The 23,113-nt window shown below is 39.5% G+C and overlaps 1 protein-coding gene across 1 annotated transcript; it reads right to left on the bottom strand.

The window, feature by feature from the left end:
- Nucleotides 1-15,982: 15,982 nt before the first annotated feature.
- LOC132346771 (uncharacterized) lies at nt 15,983-21,616 on the bottom strand. The gene is made up of 2 exons (XM_059892256.1): nt 19,753-21,616; nt 15,983-18,296 (listed from the first exon to the last, which is right to left on the bottom strand). Exons 1-2 carry the CDS (start codon nt 21,601-21,603, stop codon nt 16,863-16,865), a joined length of 3,285 nt encoding a protein of 1,094 aa, XP_059748239.1. The 5' UTR covers nt 21,604-21,616; the 3' UTR covers nt 15,983-16,862.
- Between the last annotated feature and the right edge of the window lie 1,497 nt (nt 21,617-23,113).

Consider the following 23,113-nt stretch of genomic DNA (forward strand, 5'->3'; position numbering starts at 1 on the left):
GTACAGGAGACAGGAATCAAGACCATTCCCACAGAAAAGAAATGCAAAAAAGCAAAATGGCTGTCTGGGGATGCCTTACAAATAGCTGTGAAAAGAAGAGAAGTGAAAAGCAAAGGAGAAAAGGAAAGATATAAACATCTGAATGCAGAGTTCCAAAGAATAGCAAGAAGAGATAAGAAAGCCTTCCTTAGTGATCAATGCAAAGAAATAGAGGAAAACAACAGAATGGGAAAGACTAGGGATCTCTTCAAGAAAATCAGAGATACCAAAGGAACATTTCATGCAAAGATGAGCTCAATAAAGGACAGAAATCGTATGGACCTCACAGAAGCAGAAGATATTAAGAAGAGATGGCAAGAATACACAGAAGAACTGTACAAAAAAGATCTTCACATCCCAGATAATCATGATGGTGTGATCACTGACCTGGAGCCAGACATCCTGGAATGTGAAGTCAAGTGGGCCTTAGAAAGCATCACTATGAACAAAGCTAGTGGAGGTAATGGAATTCCAGTTGAGCTATTCCAAATCCTGAAAGATGATGCTGTGAAAGTGCTGCACTCAATATGCCAGCAAATTTGGAAAAGTCAGCAGTGGCCACAGGACTGGAAAAGGTCAGTTTTTCTTCCAATCCCAAAGAACGGCAATGCCAAAGAATGCTCAAACTACTGCACAATTGCACTCATCTCACACGCTAGTAAAGTAATGCTCAAAATTCTTCAAGCCAGTCTTCAGCAATATGTGAACCATGAACTTCCTGATGTTCAAGCTGGTTTTAGAAAAGGCAGAGGAACCAGAGATCAAATTGCCAACATCCGCTGGATTGTAGAAAAAGCAAGAGAGTTTCAGAAAAGCATCCATTTCTGCTTTATTGACTATGCCAAAGCCTTTGACTGTGTGGATCACAATAAACTGTGGAAAATTCTGAAAGAGATGGGAATACCAGAACACCTGATCTGCCTCTTGAGAAATTTGTATGCAGGTCAGGAAGCAACAGTTAGAACTGGACATGGAACAACAGACTGGTTCCAAATAGGAAAAGGAGTACGTCAAGGCTGCATATTGTCACCCTGCTTATTTAACTTATATGCAGAGTACATCATGAGAAATGCTGGACTGGAAGAAACACAAGCTGGAATCAAGATTGCTGGGAGAAATATCAATAACCTCAGATATGCAGATGACACCACCCTTATGGCAGAAAGTGAAGAGGAACTCAAAAGCCTCTTGATTAAGGTGAAAGAGGAGATTGAAAAAGTTGGCTTAAAGCTCAACATTCAGAAAACGAATATCATGGCATCTGGTCCCATCACTTCATGGGAAATAGATGGGGAAACAGTGGAAACAGTGTCAGACTTTATTTTTCTGGGCTCCAAAATCACTACAGATGGTGACTGCAGCCATGAAATTAAAAGACGCTTCCTCCTTGGAAGGAAAGTTATGAACAACCTAGATAGCATATTCCAAAGCAGAGACATTACTTTACCAACAAAGGTTTGTCTAGTCAAGGCTATGGTTTTTCCTGTGGTCATGTATGGATGTGAGAGTTGGACTGTGAAGAAGGCTGAGCGCTGAAGAATTGATGCTTTTGAACTGTGGTTTTGGAGAAGACTCTTTAGAGTCCCTTGGACTTCATGGAGATCCAACCAGTCCATTCTGAAGGAGATCATCCCTGGGATTTCTTTGGAAGGAATGATGCTAAAGCTGAAACTCCAGTACTTTGGCCACCTCACGCAAAGAGTTGACTCATTGGAAAAGACTCTGATGCTGGGAGGGATTAGGGGCAGGAGGAGAAGGGGATGACAGAGGTTGAGATGGCTGGATGGCATCGCTGACTCGATGGAAGTGAGTCTGAGTGAACTCCGGGAGTTGGTGATGGAAAGGGAGGCCTGGCGTGCTGAGATTCATGGGGTCGCAAAGAGTTGCACACGACTGAGCAACTCATCTAATCTGATCTGATCTATGGAGAAGAGATTGGCTATCTACTCCAGTATTCTTCCCTGGAGAATTCCATGGACAGAGGAACCTGGTGGGCTACAGTTCATGGGTCGCAAATACAGTCTCTTAGTTCTTTAGAAATGATTATATCCTCTTTTAATTAACTTGCTTTATTCTTTGTGTTAAAATGTATTATTACAAACATTTTCAAAACATTTTCTGCATTGTGAGTGAAACTATTTTTGTTACATTTAATAGTTTTTAGCTAGTGTGAATATGTATTGATTTTTGTTTGTTTACATTTTATCTTGTTCCCTCATGAAATTCTCATATTACAGCTAGTTGCTTTCCAGTTGATTGCTTTGGATCCACAGGTTAGAAAATCCAAACCTCTGCCAATGATGAAATACCCACACACAAATATTTCTATGAAATTTGTAGATTCAACTACAGAGGAAGCATGCAGCTACCCTCCAGTAACCGCTCTGTCAGAGGAAACTTCTTTGTATTCTAAAGTACCTTCATTTGAAGTCTGAGGGACAAAGCAGTAGGAACAATTGACCATCTTCTTCTTAGTTCACAGGTATTTATACTTTCATGCCTCATTTCCTTGATGATGTTGGCCCATCATTTATGTCATCATATTTTAAATTCTTTCTGTTTATCAACTTGCACCAAACTGCTTTGCACCTGTGAATCTCATCTCCCAAGACACCTGCTCAACTAAGTATTTCCATTAGGCCTGTTCTAAATCATCTGCTTCATGATCATCAAATGTCCCTACTTCCTTATTTTTAGAACATATATTAGCTTTCCTGTTTTGCTGGAATGCAGCTAGTCCCTGATAAATTCTCACATCATTTTTCCCTTAACTAATTCTCCAACTCTTAATAAATGAGCTTTATCAAAGACATCTGACTTGAATATTTCCTAATGTAAATTAGGCTTCCTTATTAGTTACTCTCATATATAGATTTTACAGTTGACAAAGTTAATAGTTGTAACTATGTTTATCTCTCAGATGAATCTCTCCCTAAATGAGTTCATGAGATTTAAAATGATAAGGAGCACTTTGGTTGCTTCATCATTTTATATACAGAGCCTACACATGGAACATAAATTTCATTTATCATACTTTATACTTAACATTTGTTACTAGCACTAAACTTGTACTTGCCATGGAAATATTTTCCTATATTAATTTAAACAACTACTATAATTTTGGATATCTCAGGTTGTTTTTTTATATTATTCTTAATATGTAATTTAAATATTGATATTCTTAGGCATAGATTAGTTGAAGTTATTCTCAGAAGTAACCATTATTCTAATATTTGATAGGTATCTCTTTCTTATACAATTTTTCTCCTTATATTGCTTGAGTGCATAGCAGTATAGAATAATTTTATGTTTTTATACTTTAAACAAATAGTATAAAACTGCTTAGTCTCAATTGTCTAAACTTAATAGTCAGAAGTTGAAATATATCTTTATTTTTAAAAATTTGAGTAAGTCTTTTTTTTAATTTTTATTATTATTTTTATTTTTCTTTTTTTAAATTTAGGAGGCTTCCCCCACCAGGGAGCTGCCAGGGCCCTCACTGACCCAGGTGCCACAGTCAGAGTCATTCTGCAGGCTGTGTGGCAGCCCATGGTTATCCCATGCTACTAGTACAGGAGGAGTCTCCATCTCCTGACTGAGAGGGTTTATGGTGAATTGAAATCTCCTTAGCCCACAGCGCAGTTTGTCAGGATACTCAGGTACCTTGGACTGATGCCGGCTATTCAGACCAAGAGACAATAGAAAACAGAGCCAGACAAGTTGCAGCAGCAGCCACATGGTGCTGCTAGGAGTCTTACTAACTACTCTTCTGGTCCTATACTTCCTCTCCCCTATTTTTTTTTACTTTAAAATATTGTATTGGTTTTGTCATACATCAACATGCATCTGCCACGGGTGTACACGTGTTCCCCATCCTGAACCCCTCTCCCACCTCCCTCCCCATACCATCCCTCTGGGTCATCCCAGTGCACCAGCCCCAAGCTTTCTGTATCCTGCATCGAACCCAATTTGAGTAAGTTTTAATTTCTGAAAAAAATGCTTTAAAAGCATTTTAAATGTGAAAAAATAACTTGCACACATGGAAATTGAAAAGTACATATAATATAATAAAAACAAAAGAAAAGTTTACATAAATATAACACTGGGTTTATAAATGTCAGGGAAAAAATTAGAAAAAATAGTCTAGAAGCAGCCAACCATAATCACCCATTTAGATATTCATAAGAGGTATGAAGCCTAGCTACTCTGATTAATAACCTCTTGATTTAGAAATGCTTTTGTGCTGAGAAGCTAACTACTTTTATACTCTTTATTTTCTTCTGCTCAAATGTTTATCCTCAAGTTCATTGCAAATTATTTTTAACTTATCACTTTTTAATATACCAACTTCTACCATGTTGTGTCTCAGAAATGCCTCTGAAACACCTCCCCTAAGAGGATTCTTTGCTTTTCCTTTTGCCTCCAGAGTCAATCATCAAAGTGATCCTTTTAAAAATAAATTCTAATGATCTAATCCCTTACTTAAAACCCACCAATAGCTACCCATAATACTTGAACTATCAAGTGCTTATAATCGTTTGTACGAGTTTGTATGTTGTGTTTCTTGAACAATTTTTCAATTTCTTTTGCTACTATTCTACTCTTTGTCCTTCCTATTTATCTTATTTAAAAAAGCAACTACACTCATTTTCTTTATCATTAATACATTTTACTTTATCTTAAAAACACTCATCATTGTGTGCCATTACATCAAGTATATATTTTTTCACTAAATTAGAAGTTTCAGAAGACTTGACTCAATCTGTAGAATCAATGTTCTAATCCCAGATTTTGGATCAGTACATGCAATATAAAGATATCAATAATTATGGGCTGAATGAATAGATAAACTGTCAGTGTGTCTCAGTAGCAAAACATAGTATGAACTTGTTAGATTCTCTCTGAATATTTAATTTAAGAAAGCTAATCAATGTGGAAAATATTAAGGAGTGAAATTCTAATGTGAAAGTGAAAATGGAGAATAAGTAATGAATGATTTAGGAATAGGTAGAGACAATGGGGGAAGAGGGGCTCCCAGGTAGCTTAGCTGGTAAAGAATCTGCCTGCAATGCAGGAGACTACAGTTGGAGTCCTGGATCAGGAAGTTCCCCTGGAGAAGGGATAGGCTAACCACTCCAGTATTCTTGGGCTTCCCTGGTATTTCAGACAGTAAAGAATCTGCCTGCAATGCAGAAGACCTGGGTTCAATCCCTGGATTGGAACGATCCCCTGTAGGAGGGCATGGCAACCCACTCTGGTATTCTTTCCTGCAGAATCCCCATGAACAGAGAAGCTGGAGGACTACAATCAGTGGGGTCACAAACAGTCAGATGCGACTAAACAGAGCACAGCACAGAGAAAATGGGAAGAGAAAAGTAAGTATAATCTTTGCTTAATTTAATGCATAATAATTTAAACATGTAAAGAGAGGATATAATGATTTCTTAGGAAAGCTTCTGGGGTTTCCATTGTCATGTTTTTTGTCTTTACGTTTTTAATCAAAGCTATTTTGAATGGACCTCACAGATTCATTATATTTCTATTCACCCTTAAATTCCATAAATATCCATTAATATAGAGTGATCTGTAATTCCTAGTTATTAAACATGTTTTTAAAGCTGCAGAAGTAAAGAGTGAAATAGCAAATAAATTTACAGTTATAACTTAAAAAATGCCAAATTATATCACGAAGAAACCATGAAAAATTACTTAAAATAAGAAAATATAAATAACTTTATGTCTAGTAAATTAAGTTTGGCTATGCCCATTTTCAGATTATTTCTGTTACTTAAGGTGAAAGTGAAGGTGAAAGTCACTCAGTCGTGTCCAGTCCGACTCTTTGTGACTCCATGGACTCTATAGTCCATGGAATTCTCCAGGCCAGAATACTGGAGTGGGTAGCCTTTCCCTTCTCCAGGGGATCTTCCCAACCCAGGGATTGAACCCAGGTCTCCCACATGCAGGCAGATTCTTTACCAGCTGAGCCACCAGGGAGGCCCTTTGACACATTTATTTACGTGAAAGTGAAGTCACTCAGTGGTGTCCGACTCTTTGCGACCCCATGGACTATAGCCTACCAGGCTCCTCCATCCACAAAATTTTCCAAGCAAGAGTACTGGAGCGGGTTGCCATATCCTTCTCCAGGGGATCTTCCCAATCCAGGGATTGAACCTGGGTATCCCACATTGCAGGCAGGCGCTTTACCACCTGAGCCACCAGGGAAGCCCCTTATTTAGGTAATCAAGCTAAATAAATACTTTTTGCAAGGGATTCTGATTAAAATCCTTAAATATTTTCTGCTCCAACACACATGATAACTAGTTGTGTAATTTAGTGTCTGTCTTGGTTATTTTCCCAGCAGGTTGTTAACAATTAATTAGTAATACTTCCCCAATACTATCTGTGTTTGTCTACTAATTGCAGGGCAGGGAAATAGAATTTCCCTTTGTAAACAAATTCCAATCATGATCATTTGTTTTAGATAAGACAATGTGAATTTTCCTTGTTTTTTTGTTACTTAGATTTAGAGCCAGAAAGTATAAATTGTATTTATGAGTATTGGGCTAAGTTGTTTTTAAGTTACACAGCAGATATTAGACTCAGTTAGTTTTGGACAGCATCACCTCATTTTGCCCCAGCTTGCATCTTGTTTTTTAGAAGAAAAGTGTGTGTATATTATATGTGTCTATTTAAATTTATTACTCTTAGGAGATTCTTAGCAGGACTTGTTTAGATTAGCAATTGTAACTACAAAATAACAATTTTCACATTTTCTATCAAAAGTGTTACTGGCTTCTTTTGTTTAAAGCCATGTTTTTTTTTTTTTTTTAAACATATTCATATTTTATAGATTCTTGGACTGCAAGGAGATCCAACCAGTCCATTCTGAAGGGGATCAGCCCTGGGATTTCTTTGGAGAGAATGATGCTAAAGCTGAAACTCCAGTACTTTGGCCACCTCATGAGAAGAGTTGACTCATTGGAAAAGACTCTGATGCTGGGACGGATTGGGGGCAGGAGGAGAAGGGGACGACAGAGGATGAGATGGCTGGATGGCATCACTGACTCAATGGACGTGAGTCTGGGTGAACTCCAGGAGTTGGTGATGGACAGGGAGGCCTGGCGTGCTGCAATTCATGGAGTCGCAGAGTCGGACGTGACTGAGCGACTGAACTGAACTGAAGTTAAAATTGTAGTCGATAATTACAAACATTTCAATATTTATAGTTTTTAATACTTTCTTTGGTACATACTGTGCTTGACTCATCCCATTTTATCTATGATCATTTCTTACTATTCTTTTTTCTAATACTTATATTCATAGAATATTTCAAGTGAAATTAATATGTGGTATTTTCTAGTCCAGCCACCTAATTTTATAGTTTAGAAAATTTAGGATTAGGAGTAGATGATTTGAATTTTGAAAGTTCACTGTACCAGATACAGTAGACTGACTCACTCAACACATATTCCAATCTCTTTCTAGTGACTTTATGAAGTGCAGATGTTGCCAAGCTAAAAATGATTATCCTTCACTTAAGAAATATTCAGATTCAAGCAGACAAGATGTAAGTTTGAACCTGGATAAGGACAAGAGGAGGTTGTACACAGGCCACCTATTTTAACTACCAGATACAATTTTAGATTGTATCTGGTAGTACATCACTTGGAGGCAAAATCATAGCGGTGACTACTTGTTCTCTCCGTTATGGTTTTGAGAATTTAATTCTAGATTGAGAATATGAGTCAGAAGTGGCAGATCTCTTTCAGGGTCAACTCATTATTACACAGAATGATTCCCAGACCTCTCTACCTCAACTAACATCTACTTATGCAGAAGCTTCAATAAATTTGGAAGTGAAAAAAAAAGGTACTAAATTTTGTTTCACTGAAACTAGGGAAAATGTTTTCTGTTATCTGAAACTGAATTCTGACTAATAGAGTAAGAATTGGAGAAGTGGACAGCAATCTGGAAAGTTACTAGTATCTTAGTATGCTTTGACGGAGAAGGCGATGGCACCCCACTCCAGTACTCTTGCTTGGAAAATCCCATGGGCGGAGGAGCCTGGTAGGCTGCAGTCCATAGGGTCACGAAGAGTCAGACATGACTGAGCAACTTCACTTTCACTTTTCACTTTCCTGCATTGGAGAAGGAAATGGCAACCCTCTCCAGTGTTCTTGCCTGGAGAATCCCAGGGATGGGGGAGCCTGGTGGCTGCTGTCTATGGGGTCGCACAGAGTCGGACATGACTGAAGTGATTTAGCAGTAGCAGCAGTATGCTTTGGACTAGAACGAAGAACTCATAATCATCCATAGTCGGTAGAGAGTGGGAAAGTAGGAGACTGGAGATACATTGAAAAATAAAAGGAGGTCAGTTGGACAATATGTGTTGTAATACAAAGAAAGCTAAATGTTATGCTTTCATGACAGGAAGACCAAACTGTTAAACGGACAAAATAAACATATGGAGCCATTATGTTGTATCGATTGATATGGGGTATAAAGTTAAAATGAACTTAATGACTGTCATGAATCACATATATTTAGAATGAAATTCAATATTAATCCTGGATATACAAATACCATGTTAAGAAATCAAGATCAACAGAGTTTAGGTTAACAATATCATTTGTGTTTCTGTATTATTTATATGGTGCCACCATATAAAATAGAAAAACCATTGGAGTTGAATGCTAATTTTACAGATTGTTCACGTTCAGTTGCTCAGTCATGTCTGACTCTTTGTGACCCCATGAACTGCAGCATGCCAGGCTTCCCTGTCCTTCACTAACTCCTGGAGTTTGCTCAAACTCATTTCCGTTGAATTAATGATGCCATCCAACCATCCAACCATCTCATCCTCTGCTGTCCCCTTCTCCTCCTGCCCTCAATCTTTCCCAGCATCAGAGTCTTTTCTAATGAGTCAGCTCCTTGCACCAGGTGGCCAGCATATTGGAGCTTCAGCTTCAGCATCAGTCCTTCCAATGAATATTCAGGGTTGATTTCCTTTAGGATTGATTGGTTTGATCTCCTTGCTGTCCAAAGGACTCTCAAGAGACTTCTCTAGCACCACATTTTGAAAGCATCAGCTCTTCAGTGCTCAGCCTTCTTTAGGTCAACTCTTACACCTGTACATGACTCCTGGAAAAACTATGGCTTTAACAGATACTTTTATATTATTATGGATTTTAACTTTTTTCTTACATTGTGTTGTGAAGGTTTTCTTCCTTTTTTCTTCCTTATTTAACACTACCCTTTTTAGAGTAAAATTTACCTTACAAATTTATTTACTGTATTTTATCTCATTCCTTCTAAACTTTATAATAATTATATCAAATTAATATTTCAGTTAACACATGAACATAAGACTGTTTTGTGTTGTACCAAGTTAAAAAGCCCACATGAAGGTCGAAGTTTTAGAGTGTTTTGTGGTATTAACAGTACGATAAAACTAAAAACACTATCATAGGTCTTTTACAGCCCAGTCCACGTCTCTCATAATCTATGCATCAGGGATAACCTGCTATACCAACCTTGCATAATTTGAAGAGTGAGGTCTTAGAGCTCCATCTTCTGGAAACAGATTGTAGCACAGCTTAAATCCAAATTCTGCTGCAATTAGGATTCTAAAAACACAGGACACTTTTAGAATATCTACTCTTCTTTGATCATAAATTTAACTATTCATAGGGTTAAAAGAAGGCATAGAGTCCATACAAGTTCTTGAGAAGACCACAGAATTTCCCTACACATACTTGTGCACAGCAGAGCACCCTACCTAAGATAATCAATTCCAAGGAATCTCTAAATGGGTCTTGTAAGGTAAGGAAGTTAGAGAAGGCAAGGTTCAGAAAAAGAATGAGACTGGCACTTTTCAGGAACAGATCACCTTTAATGAGGAGAGAAGGAGCAGCAGTCAGATTAGTGAGCTGCTGCACTAACCTAAGAAAAGAGTAAGTATATATAGGCATGTATGTGGAAAGTTACTGTCTTAAGGGGGCCTGTTCTTCTCCAAGGTTGTTCAGAGTAGTTATCTCTTAAATGGCTGAGACAAGGAATTTTGGAGATCACCCAGAGGCTGGACCGGCTGGGAGCTGGCATATTCAACCTAATGTCCATTTTCCCTTCGGGTGAGAGAGTTCTTTGTTTTGCATAGAGTGGTAGAGAAGACCTGGAGGGGAGTTTTAACTCCAGGCTACCTCAAGCCATGCAACTTTCCTTCAGGTCTTCTACCCCAAGAGAGTATCAGTACTAATGCCACGAAACCTTGAAATCATATTTAGATTAAGAACCCCAAAACTCAGTTTTTCTCAGGCTCTAATCCCTATGCTGCACTAAATCTTCCACAGATGGATCCTGTATGACTCTATACTCTGATTTCACTAAACCATTCTGCTGTATATTGTGTTGTTGTTGCTGTTGTTTAGTCACTAAGTCATGTCTGAGTCTTCATGGACTGTAGCTCACCGGATTTCTCTGTCCATGGAATTTCCCAGGCAAAAATATTGACGTGGGTAATCATTTCCTTCTCCAGGGGAACTTCATGACCCAGGGACTAGTGATGGTCTAAGGGAAAAACTGAACATATTTTTATAATTTCTGAGCATTGACATCAACTATTTGAGAAAGAGAAAAGACAAATACTAGATCCAAGAACTGGCTTAGACAGGGAGGTAGGCCTTTGTGTTGCTAGAAGCTGACCAGACATTCACAAGTTAGGCTTTGGAGTTCTACTTTTGAACATAAACATAAAAGACCTGGTATTTCATTTAAGGCAATATATCCTATAGGCCTTCTAAACTACAGAAGTTTTTTTCTCAACTCCCTATATATCATACTCGAAGACTTAGAAATAACCACTTATGTGTCTTTAATTTTGACTTAGCAGCATGTAGATAATCTTTCCAGTATTATTTTAAAATTTACTTTAAGCAAATCCATCATGACTGTACTATTTACAAGCTTCCTCCTTAATCCCCTCATTAATATAAGATTTTAATAATGTTTTACAATTTTTCTTTCTAACAATGCTCCTGCCATTGTTCTGGATGATGAACAAGTTCTCTGATGAACTTGTTTTCTGCTTAAGCTCAGGCACCTATTCCCAATGTCACACCCTAGCCCATTGTTTCCCAAAGGTTTTCGCATTATGGTACACATATATTGATAGTATTTTGTAGATCATGCATATAAACTTGTCGTGAGTACCCCAGATTCCACACCATGCATGCACTGTGTGGCCCAACAGATGTGACAGTCTATCTGAGAAACTATACTGTTGATATTAAAATATTCTGAAAATTCAAAATTTAAATTTAAGCATCCCAATAATGTCCATTATTTCATGCTTTTCCAATACACTCAATCTAAGTTCTCCTCTCAACAATTTTTGACATCTATTAGGATCTCCAGCTCACTGATAATTTTTTTCCTACTAACCTTACTTTTTAAATTAGCTTAAATTTAAAATTTCATGTTATGCCTACCCTTACATACATTCTTAACACAATTGTAATGATATTATTTTTAATCATAGATTTATTGTGTGAATTAAATTATATAAATTTTAAGAAGCTCTTAGATTTGAGTAGGCACATGCTGCTGCTGCTGCTAAGTCGCTTCAGTCGTATCCGACTCTGTGCTACGCCATAGACGGCAGCCCACCAGGCTCCCCCGTCCCTGGGATTCTCCAGGCAAGAACACTGGAGTGGCTTACCATTTCCTTCTCCAATGCATGAAAGTGAAAAGTGAAAGTGAAGTCACTCAGGTTGTCTACTTGAAAGCTGTACAGTCGTGTCCAACTCCTAGCAACTCCATGGACTGCAGTCTACCAGGCTCCTCCGTCCATGGGATTTTCCAGGCAAGAGTACTGGAGTGGGGTGCCATTGCCTTCTCTGGAGTAGGCACATAGGGCACATAAATTAAATGCAATGTACCACAAATTTAAACTCAGTTCAGTTCAGTCACTCAGTCGTGTCCAACTCTTTGTGACCCCATGAATTGCAGCATGCCAGGCCTCCCTGTCCATCACCAACTCCCAGAGTTCACTCAAACTCATGGCCATCGAGTCAGTGATGCCATCCAGCCATCTCATCCTCTGTCATCCCCTTCTCCTCCTGCCCCTAATCCCTCCCAGCATCAGAGTCTTTTCCAATGAGTCAACTCTTCTCATGAGGTGGCCAAAGTACTGGAGTTTCAGCTTTAGCATCAGTCCTTCCAAAGAAATCCCAGGACTGATCTCCTTCAGAATGGACTGGTTGGATCTCCTTGCAGTCCAAGGGACTCTCAAGAGTCTTCTCCAACACCACAGTTCAAAAACATCAATTCTTCGGTGCTCAGCTTTCTTCACAGTCCAACTCTCATATCCAAACTACTTACCTCAAAATGCACCTTAAGAAGTGTTTAGCTGTAAAGAGTTGAAGACCAAAAGTTTTTTTGACTAGATTTTATCTGTTTTTGAAGCTACTGAAAATCTATGAGACTGTTTTCCCTTTGTAAATAATTGATGGCATTGCTCATTTTATGGTTTAATATGAATGATTTAGAGTAGAATTTTAAATTTATAATTAATTTTATTAATGTATTTGTTCTTATTTTTTCACTGAAGTGTAGCTGATTTATAATGTTACATTAGTTTCAGGTGTATAACAAAGTGATTTAGTTATAAATATGTATAACTTTTTATTTTCAGATTTTTTTCCTTGTAGGCTAATGTATAATATTAAGTACAGTTCCCTGTGCTATATAGTAGATGCTTGTTAATTATATAGTATTATGTATAGGTTAATGCTTTATATGTGGAATCTAAAAAAATTAAATGATACAAGTGAGCTTATATACAAAACAAAAATAGACATACATGGAAAAAAACATGCTTACCAAAGGGAAAAATGGGGGGATAAATTAGGAGTTTGGAATTAGACTAAAATTTTAAATATTTAATTAAAATATTATTTAACAAATAAACAATAGTTCTTGGATAACTTAATCATCTTGTGATGCACTTTGTATATTATCAAGAACCATTTTTTTTTCTAATATCGAGTAAAGATCAAATAGTCTTCAGTAACATCATTATTTATATAGTTATACAGAGGTATAGAAGATAGATATGAATATAGATACAGCTACTAAATATAGAATTTAAGGAAGGAAAATACAAATGAGATAAGAACTTTAGCTGATCTTTTAGAAATAATTTTATGGTAGGATCTCTCCAGATATTCGACAATATGAAAGTTAAAATTGTACTAAAATGAGTGATAAGTTTGAAATAACTTAAATTCAGCAAATAGACTTTAGAAGAAAGCTGGTGCAAAAATTAAATTAATCTTTTCTCTCTGTTAAAATGTAGCAAGTTTTCTGAAGACATTTAATTGCCTTTGATAACAGATTTTTAAGTTTCTTTAGCTCTTAAATGATCTGTTCTGCATTTGTCTTTGTAGACTAAAACAGATACAAAATGTGAGAATTGTGAGTTATGTTTCATCTGGGACAGAATGAGGACTGTAGCCCAGGAGATAGCACCTCAGATAACTCTGAGAAACTGCTCCAAAAATGTGGTGGCTGTTGTTGCTCAGTCTCAGTCATGAATGACTCTTTGTGACCCCATAGAATGAAGCACTGCAGCCTTCTCTGTCCTTCACCATCTCCCAGAGTTTGTTCAAACTCATGTCCACGGAGTCGGTGATGCCATCCAAACATCTCATCCTCTGTCGTCCCGTGCTCCTCCTGTATTTAATCTTTCCCAGCTTCAGGGCCTTTTCCAATGAGTCAGATCTTCACATCAGGTGGCCAAATTTTAGACCTTTAGATTCAGTGTCTGTCCTTCCAATGAATATTCAAGACTGATTTCCTTTACGATTGACTGGTTTGAGCTCCTTGCAGTCCAAGGGACTCTCAAGAGCTTTCTCCTGCATGACAGTTTGAAAGCAACAATTCTATGGCCCTCAGCCTTTTTTATTGTCCAGCTCTCACATCCGTACATGACTACTGGAAAAACCATGGGTTTAACTATATGGACCTTTGTCAGCAAAGTAATGTCTCTGCTTTTTAATATACTGTCTATGTTTCTCATTACTTTCTTCAAAGGAGCAAGCATCTTTCAGTTTCATGGCTGCAGTCACTGTCCAGAGTGATTTTTTTAGACAAAGAAAATGAAGGCTGTCACTGTTTCCATTTTTTTTCTCATTTATTTGCATAAAGTGATGAGACTGGATGACATGATCTTTGTTTTTCTGAATGCTAAGTTATAAGCCAGCTTTTTCACTGTCCGTTTCAACCTTCATCAAGATTCCAGTTTGTGCTTCATCCAGCTCAGCATTTTGCATGATGTAATCTGCATATAAGTTAAATAAGCAGGGTGACAATATACAGACTTGGCATACTCCTTTCCCAATTTGGAACCAGTACGTTGTTCCAAGCCTGTTTCTAACTATTGCTTCTTGACCTGCAAACAGGTTTCCCAGGAGGCAGGTAAGGTGGTCTGGCATTTCCATCTCTTTAAGAATTTTCCAGAGTTTTTTGTGATCTGCACAGTCAAAGGCCTTAGTGTAGTCAGTGAAGCAGAAGTAGATTCTTTTTTGGAATTCTCTTGCTTTTTCTATGATCCACAGGATGTTGGCAATTTGGTCTCTGGTTCCTCTACATTAGCTTCCCTGGTGGCCCAGATGATAAAGCATCTGATTACAATGGAGGAGACCTGTATTCAATCCCTGGGTTGGGAAAATCCCCTGGAAAAGGAAATGGCAACCCACTCCAGTACTCTTGTCTGGAAAATCACATGTACGGGGGAACCTGGAAGGCTGCAGCCCTCTACATTTTCTAAATCCAGCTTGTACATCTAGAACTTCTCAGTTCACATACCACTGAAGCCTAGCCTGAAGGATTTTGAGCATGACTTTGCTAGCATGTAAAATGAGTGCAATTGTGCAGTAGTTTGAACATATTTTTGGCATTGCCCTTCTTTGGGATTGAAATGAAAACTGACCTTTTCCAGTCCTGTGGCCACTGCAGAGTTTTCTAAATTTGCTGACATGTTGTGTGCAGCACTTTCACAGCATCAACTTTAGGTTTTGAAATAACTCAGCTGGAATTCCTTCATGTCCTCTAACTTTATAGTAATTTCCTAAGGGCTACTTGCCTTCACACTCCAGTATGTCTGGCCTCTGTGTGAGAGATCACACCATCATGGCTGTCCTGTCCCTAAGATCTTTTTCGTAGAGTTTTTCTGTGTATTCTTGCTGCCTCTTAATATCTTCTGCTTCTTTTACGTCCATACTATTTCTGTCCTATATCGTGCCAACCTTTGCATGAAATGTTCCCTTGGTATCTCTAATTTTCTAGAAGAGATCTTTAGTCTTTCTCATTCTGTTGTTTTTCTCTATTTCTTTGTATTGTTCATGTAAAAAGGCTTTCTTAGCTCTCCTTGATGTTATCTTGAACTCTGCATTCAGATGGGTATATCTTTCCTTTTATCCTTTGTCTTTTGATTCTCTTCTTTTCTTGGTGATGGTTTTGATCACAGCCTCCTGTACAATGTTACAAACCTCCATCCACAGTTCTTTAGGCATTCTGTCTACCAGATCTAATCCTTTGAATCTACTTGTCACTTTCACTGTATAATCATAAGGGATTTGATTTAAGTCATACCTGAATTGCCTAGGGGTTTTCCCTACATTCTTCAGTTAAGTCTGAATTTTGCAATAAGGTGTTCATGATCTGAGCCAAGATCCCAATCTTGTTTTTCCTGACCATATAGAGTTTCTCCATTTTTGGTTACAAAGAATATAATCAATCTGATTTAATCTGACCATTTGGTCAAAGATATAGTGGGGGAATCTCAATATATATGAAATTGGTGAAGGGGGATTTTGGTGCAATCAAGCACTTTTTTTTTTTTTACAAATGGTTTTCTCCTAGTTGTGAGGAGCTGATATCATCATGAAAGGTTGTTGTTGAATCACGCGAATACACCGGGATTCTTGGCCCCCGGAGGAGAAGAATTCAATCCGGGGCCAGAGACGAGGCTTGATCGCTCGGAGCTTTTGTGTAATAAAGTTTTATTAAAGTATAAAGAAGATAGAGAAAGCTTCTGACATAGGCATCAGAAGGGGGCAGAAAGAGTACCCCCCTGCTAGTGTTTAGCTGGATGTTATATAGTCACTAGCAGTCTGTTAATGAAAGAAAGGAATGTCTTAAAATTCAGAATGGCACCAGGCCCCTCACCCATAAGATGCATTTTGGGATAAATGGTTTATCCTGGGCCATAAAATGATTAACTTGAATCTTGAAGAAGGGCAGACCACCATACAAATAGTTTCATTTACATAGATTAGGGGAACAATATCCATACTGGTTTGTCAAGTAGGTTCTGGGCCAAGAGGCGGAACCGACTTGGAGACAGAGTTTGGGGGTAAAGGCATAGTACATTAGCATAGCTTAAGACAAACATTTCCATAAGAAAAAGGCATTGGTTATCTCTAGACTGGAGAATAGCTAACTTCAGGCGAAGCCGGGTGTCATTATGGCAACACAGTATTTTAAGAGAAACCTCCCTTTAAATTTGTATAGAGAAGGAAAAAATATTGCTAGTTTGTTTCCTCCTGCCGCTTAAGAGAGATAAAAATGTCTGACACTTGCAGGCTATTTCCTCCATTTGGAGACCCCTGGCCTTCCTGCCTGTTACCCTCTCATTCCCCCCTTTTCTTTTAGGAGAATTATGTTGCCTAGGGAAAAGGGGCGTCGTTCTCATTCCATAACTACTTCCGAGCTGACAAGGGGCGTTGTCCCTAAATTGGTGAGGCAACATATTCTCCTAATCCTCATATTGAGGATATCTGATCCAGGGGCCCCAAATAGTAGCTGGAGGTAGCTACAGTAGTAGCAGGAGTTTGAGCAACCATTTGTAACTTAAAAGCTTTCATGCGGCTAGAAACAAATCCAGTTATACAATTACAGATGCAGGGAGCAAACAGCAAGAACAAAACAACCAGAATTATCGTAATTAAGATAGTTGTCCACCATGGGGAATTAGTTAACGTTTTCCAAAGTGAAGCAATTGAGGCTTCAGGAGTGTCCATGGCCCTAATCATCCTGTTCATGTGGTTAGTAAAATGAGTAACATTCGTACTCATATCAGGTATATATGTACAGCATTGGGTATGAATAATGGCACAAGTTCCTCCTTGTGCAGCTGTCAGAATGTCTAGAGCCAATCTGTTTTGTAAAACCACCTTTCTAATTTGTGCTTGTTCAGCATTAAGAGCTGAAATAGCCTTTTGAGAATCTTGTAATGCCTGTTGAGTAAAATTAGTCAAAGCATCCACTCGTAACATAACATCTGTAGTTCCCAAAGAGGGAACAAACGCTGCAGCCAAATAATCATACCAATAAAATACAGACCTTGCCCACCGAGTTCTAAGGTGGGGTAAATTAGCAGGCTTTTCTGGAAGCTCTGAAAATATAAAGCCATGAGTAAAGGCTAGACCCAGGGTGCATCTCCCTATCCAACCAGGGGGAAGCCATGCCCATAGGTAAGAGCCACATATCCAATAAGTTCCGTTTGGAGCAAGCCAGCGCGACTGAGATATCCAGTCCCAATTCGTGCCTGGCCAGACAAAGGGAGAACCTGAACTGGGATTGGAAAACACGGGAATGATTACATTGCATGTTTCCCGAGACAAATATCCCATTTGTTTCCAATCATTGTAATTAAGTTGTTGGCTAACTTTTGGGGACGGCTCTGTTTGTTCCCAGCATATAGAGGCAGTAGATATTAAACGTCCTTTTTCAGGAGTTAGCCATGTAACCTCATCCCATATTTGATAAACGTCAGGTAAAAAGCCATTAGATCTAGACCTATTTACCTTATATGTAGCAAAATAGTCATTGAACCGAGACAACGTATAATCAAAATTAAAAGTCACATTATGTCCGTAGTTAGAGTACAAAGTGTTGCACCAGTCCATTTTAGGGTTGGTAGATGTCATCAGATGACGAAGAGGCATCGCATGTGATTGTTGTCGAAGGTATTCACAGACTTGGAGAAAGTCTTTTCCTTGAAGTGGGGATGTCCACCACGGGAAGCCTTCCACTGACGAAGAGGGGAGCGCTCCGCAGACCCAGCAGTTAGACCGATTGTGGAATGCAGCATAGGAGTGAGCCCAGGACAGGAAGACATTGTCTTGAGGATCCAACGGCAGACTCAGGATATTTGGAGTCAGCAGAAGTAAGCTCACATAGGTTATCAGGCCCATCTAAAAGGTACAAAGTCAGAGCATAGAAAGTAAAGACATAAAATGAAGTCACTTAATTTTGGTCAGGGTGCCACCTCTTAACTCGAGTATGATGTACCCACGAATCAATTCCTGGCACTTTGACAGCTGTGGGAGAGGAAAGAATAACCTGGTAAGGACCTTCCCAGAGAGGCTCGAGGGATGGCCCCCCAGATCCCACTGTTTTTATGAGGACCTCGGTTCCTGGCTCAAATAGAGGCCTGCTTGACTCGGAGGCTGGGTCAGGAGTCTTCTCCCGGAGCTCTGTTAACGTCTGTTGAAAAGCTGAGAGCTGAGTTACATAATTAGTTAATTCCAAGGCTTCAGGGTCTATAACAATGTCTGTGCGTAAGAAAGGCCTTCCATAAATACATTCAAAGGGGGACAGTCCCTCTTTTTTTGGAGTAGTTCGAGCCCTCATTAAAGCTATGGGTAGGACTTTAATCCATTTGTCCTGCGTCTCTTGAGTTAATTTGCGCAGATGCCTTTTGATAATGTCATTAGCTTTTTCAACTTTTCCGGAGGATTGGGGTCTCCAGGAACAGTGTAAGTGATATTCTATTCCTAGAGCTTTAGATACCCCCTGAGTTACAGCAGCTTTAAAGGCGGAGCCATTGTCACTCTGAAGGCTCCGTGGCAGCCCAAACCTGGGGATAATTTCATGAATTAAAATCTTTATAACCTCTTTAGCCTGTTCACTACGACAGGGAAAAGCCTCAATCCATCCAGTAAAGGTATCTACCCAAACTTGTAAGCAAGAATATCCATTAGCTTTTGGCATATGAGTAAAATCAATTTCCCAATCCTCTCCAGGATACTTCCCACTTCGTTGTAATCCAGATTTTGCTAGCTTTTCAGTCTTTGGGTTATTTTTTTGACAAATCTCACACCTTTTGATAATATTCTTTAAAGTTTTCATTACATTTTTACCTTCAAACAAACGAGAAACCATTTGGTAAGTACTCTCAGCACCCAAATGAAAACTCTGATGTAAACCCTTAAGAATTTTCCACTGAGCATTTTCAGGAATTATTAATCGTCCATCCTCGGACTGTAACCATCCTTTATCAGTAATCTTTGCTCCTCGTTTCTCATATCTTTCTAATTCTTCCTCAGTATATTGTGGTCTTTCCTGTTCCACAGGACCTGTCCAGATCAAAGGCGTCTGTAGTGAAGGGGTTTCGTAAAGTGCCGCTTTTCTGGCTTGACAGTCAGCCAGATGATTACCTTCGGCTATTTTACTCCCATCCCTGCTGTGCCCTTTGCAGTGCATAACAGCTACTTCTTTAGGACAATATATAGCAGTTAAAAGTCTCTCGATCTCTCTGAAATGCTTAATAGGTTCTCCTGTTGCTGTTTTAAAGTGTCTCTCTTTCCATATTGCAGCATGAGCATGTAAAGTCAAATAAGCATACTTAGAATCTGTATAGATATTTACCCGCTGCCCTTTGCTTAACTCTAGAGCTCGGGTCAGGGCCACAAGCTCCGCTAACTGAGCACTAGTTTCCTGGGGGAGAGATTTTGCTTCTAAAACCTGTTCAGCAGTCACCACGGCGTAACCTGCTTTACGCTTTCCATCCTGAACAAAAGAACTGCCATCTGTAAATATTTCCATGTCAGGATTGTCTAATGGGGTATCCTTTAGATCCTCCCGAGCTGCATAGTTTAAAGTTAGGAATTGAGAACAATCGTGATCAGGTGTTTCATTTTCCTTCTCAGGAAGGAAAGTGGCAGGATTTAAATTTCCACAAACTTTAAGCTTAGTTACTGGTCCTTCTAACAACAATGACTGATACTTAAGAAGCCTACTGTCTGTCATCCAAATATTAACCTTAGAACTTAAGATTCCACTCACATCATGAGAAGTCAGTACAGTAAGGTTTCGTCCATTAATTATTTTTAAAGCTTCAGGTGCTAATAAAGCCGCTGCCCCAATTACTCTTAGGCAGTGGGGCCACCCACATGCAACTACATCTAATTCTCTGCTTAGATAAGCAATAGGTTGTTGGTGAGGCCCTCGGGGTTGTGTCAAAACTCCCAATGCCACACCTTTTCTTTCAGTGACAAACAAATTAAATTCTGACCCTGTGGGCAAGCTCAGAGCTGGAGCTTGCAGGACAGCAGTCTGAAGAACCTTAAAAGCCTTTTGAGTTTCTGGAGACCAAACCAGTTTGTCAGTTTGGGCCTGCTGAGTTTCAGCTATAAGTTTATATAAAGGCCGGGCAAGTTCCCCATAACCCGGAATCCAAATGCGACAGTAACCTGTGATTCCCAAAAATCCTCTCAATTGTCTTAAAGTCATAGGTAGGGGTTGATTTAGTATAGGTTTAATTCTCTCAGGGCCTATGGCCCTAGTCCCTTCTGATATGATTAGGCCCAGATATCTAACCGATTGTTGACAAAGCTGAGCCTTTTCTCTTGATGCCTTGTAACCACAGCCTGCCAGAAAGTTTAAGAAATCTTCTGAGGCTCGCGAACAAGCTTCCTCTGTCTCAGCACAGAGCAAAATATCATCTACATATTGTAACACCACTGCTTCAGAGCTATTAAAGTTTTGTAAATCCCGTGACAAACTTTGTCCCAATAAGTGAGGACTGTCACGAAATCCCTGGGGCAAAACTGTCCAGGTTAACTGAGAAGCTGGCTGCGTAGGGTCTTCAAAGGCAAATAGGAATTGACTTTCTTCCGCCAAAGGCACTGAATAGAAGGCATCCTTTAAATCAATTACTGAGAAATATTTGGCCCGTTCAGGAATTTCAGACAATAGAGTATAAGGATTAGGCACCACGGGGTGTAAAGGAACTACAGCCTCATTTATTATTCGTAAATCTTGAACTAGTCTCCATTTACCATTTGATTTCTTTATACCCAAAATAGGAGTGTTGCAAGGACTGTTACAGGGAATTAATAGTCCCTGTTCCTTTAAATTTTCGATGATGGGTTTTAACCCTTCTTTAACTTCAGGTTTCAGTGGATACTGCTTCTTATGTGGAAATACGTGTGGGTCTTTGAGCTTAACAACTACAGGAATAGCATTTTGTGCTCGACCCACAGATTTTCCATCAGCCCATACTCTAGGATTTACATTTTGTTCAACTAAAGGGAGAGAAAGGGAGGGCTCCATATTCATGAAAACAGAGGCATGGACCTTGCTCAGTATATCCCTTCCCAAAAGGGGTGAGGGAGATTCTGGCACAATCAGAAACTCGTGTGAAAACAGCACAGAATCCCAGTTGCAAGATAAAGAATAACTGAAATAATACCTTTTGGCTTGTCCAGACAGTCCCATTACGGAAGCGGATCGGGAAGAAAGTGGGCCAGAGGCTTCAGTAAGCACAGAATAAGTTGCCCCAGTATCTAAAAGGAAATCGACGGATTGGCCCCCCACAACTATTAATACCCGGGGTTCCTCAGGTGTAATTAGGATGGGAGCTTGTGTGGGGACCCCCGGGCACCTTCAGTCCTGATTGTCTTGAGAGTCCGACCCCGGAGACCTACGCCTCTGGGGGCAGTCTCTCTTCCAGTGTGGTCCTTTGCAGACCGGACATGGAGCCGGGGGCGGCTTAGATGCCTGAGGGCAATCCCGCTTGAGGTGCCCCTCTTTTCCACAGCAGTAGCAAGCCCATCCCTTTTCACCTGGGCCCCTCTGGGCATTTTTCTCAGGCTGTTTAAGAACGTTTTTCATAGCCATGGCGAAGGCTTCCGCCTTTTCCTTTGTCTTTTTTTGCCTTTCTTTCTTTTCCTCATATTCCCTACCATAATAGACTGTCTGAGCCAGTTGTAACAGAGTATCTAAAGACTGATTTGGTCCATACGCCTGTTTTAATAGCTTACGGCGGATATCTGGAGCCGACTGAGTGAGAAATCTATCCTTTAAGATCACTTTTCCCTCTTCACTTTCGGGATCAATCTCAGTGAATCTGCGAAGGCCTTCTCTCAGTCTATCTAGGAATTTACCAGGAGCTTCTTTCTCTTCCTGTTCTATATCTGCCAATTTGCCATAGTTTAAAGGCTTAGAACGCGCCTGCCTAAGTCCTTCAAGAATACATCTAACAAAATGACTCTGATCCCATCTTCCTTTAGCTGTGTTGTAGTCCCAGTCTGGTTCTATAGTTGGGACCGCCTGATTCCCAGTGGGGAGGGCCGCTATCTCGTTCTCCCTCTTCCCTACTGATTCATTACCAAGCCACTCATCTCCATAAGCAACCGCTTTTCCCAAAACTCGAGTCTTTGACTCAGGAGTTAGCGTTTGTCCCAAGATATACATCACATCCTTCCAAGTGAGGTCATAAAGCAAAGTAACACCTTTAAAAGCTCTGATATATTTTTCTGGGTCCTCTAAATAGTCTCCCAGATCCTCCTTGATTCTTTGTATTTCTTGATAAGAAAAAGGCTTATTAACTCTCATGGACTGATTATTTCTCCCGGTGGGTGTTTCATAAAGAGGCAACAGCTTGTGTGGCTGTTCCTCAGTCTCTCTGGCTGCTCTGCGCATATGATCCCAGGGATAGATTGGAGAACCCTGTTTTTCTTCTTCTCTTTGTCTCCTGTCCTCCATCTCATCGCTTACTTCGATGGTCTGAGTTTCTACTGAAACCAGAGTAGTCTGAGGTCGTACTGAGACAGGAGTTGTTTGGACCTCCATGTGGGCAGTTTGAATCCCAGTTTGGAGTCCCAGGTACGGGGGCAAAGGAAGAGGATAGGGAGGAGCTGAAGGTTTCACACCCAAATCTATACCCTTAGGACATAAGTCTGGCATATTTCGCAGAGAGAAAAAGGGCAACACATATGCTACTTCT

This window comes from Bos taurus, chromosome 12, assembly GCF_002263795.3.
Source record: "Bos taurus isolate L1 Dominette 01449 registration number 42190680 breed Hereford chromosome 12, ARS-UCD2.0, whole genome shotgun sequence".
Classification (NCBI taxonomy): domain Eukaryota; kingdom Metazoa; phylum Chordata; class Mammalia; order Artiodactyla; family Bovidae; genus Bos; species Bos taurus.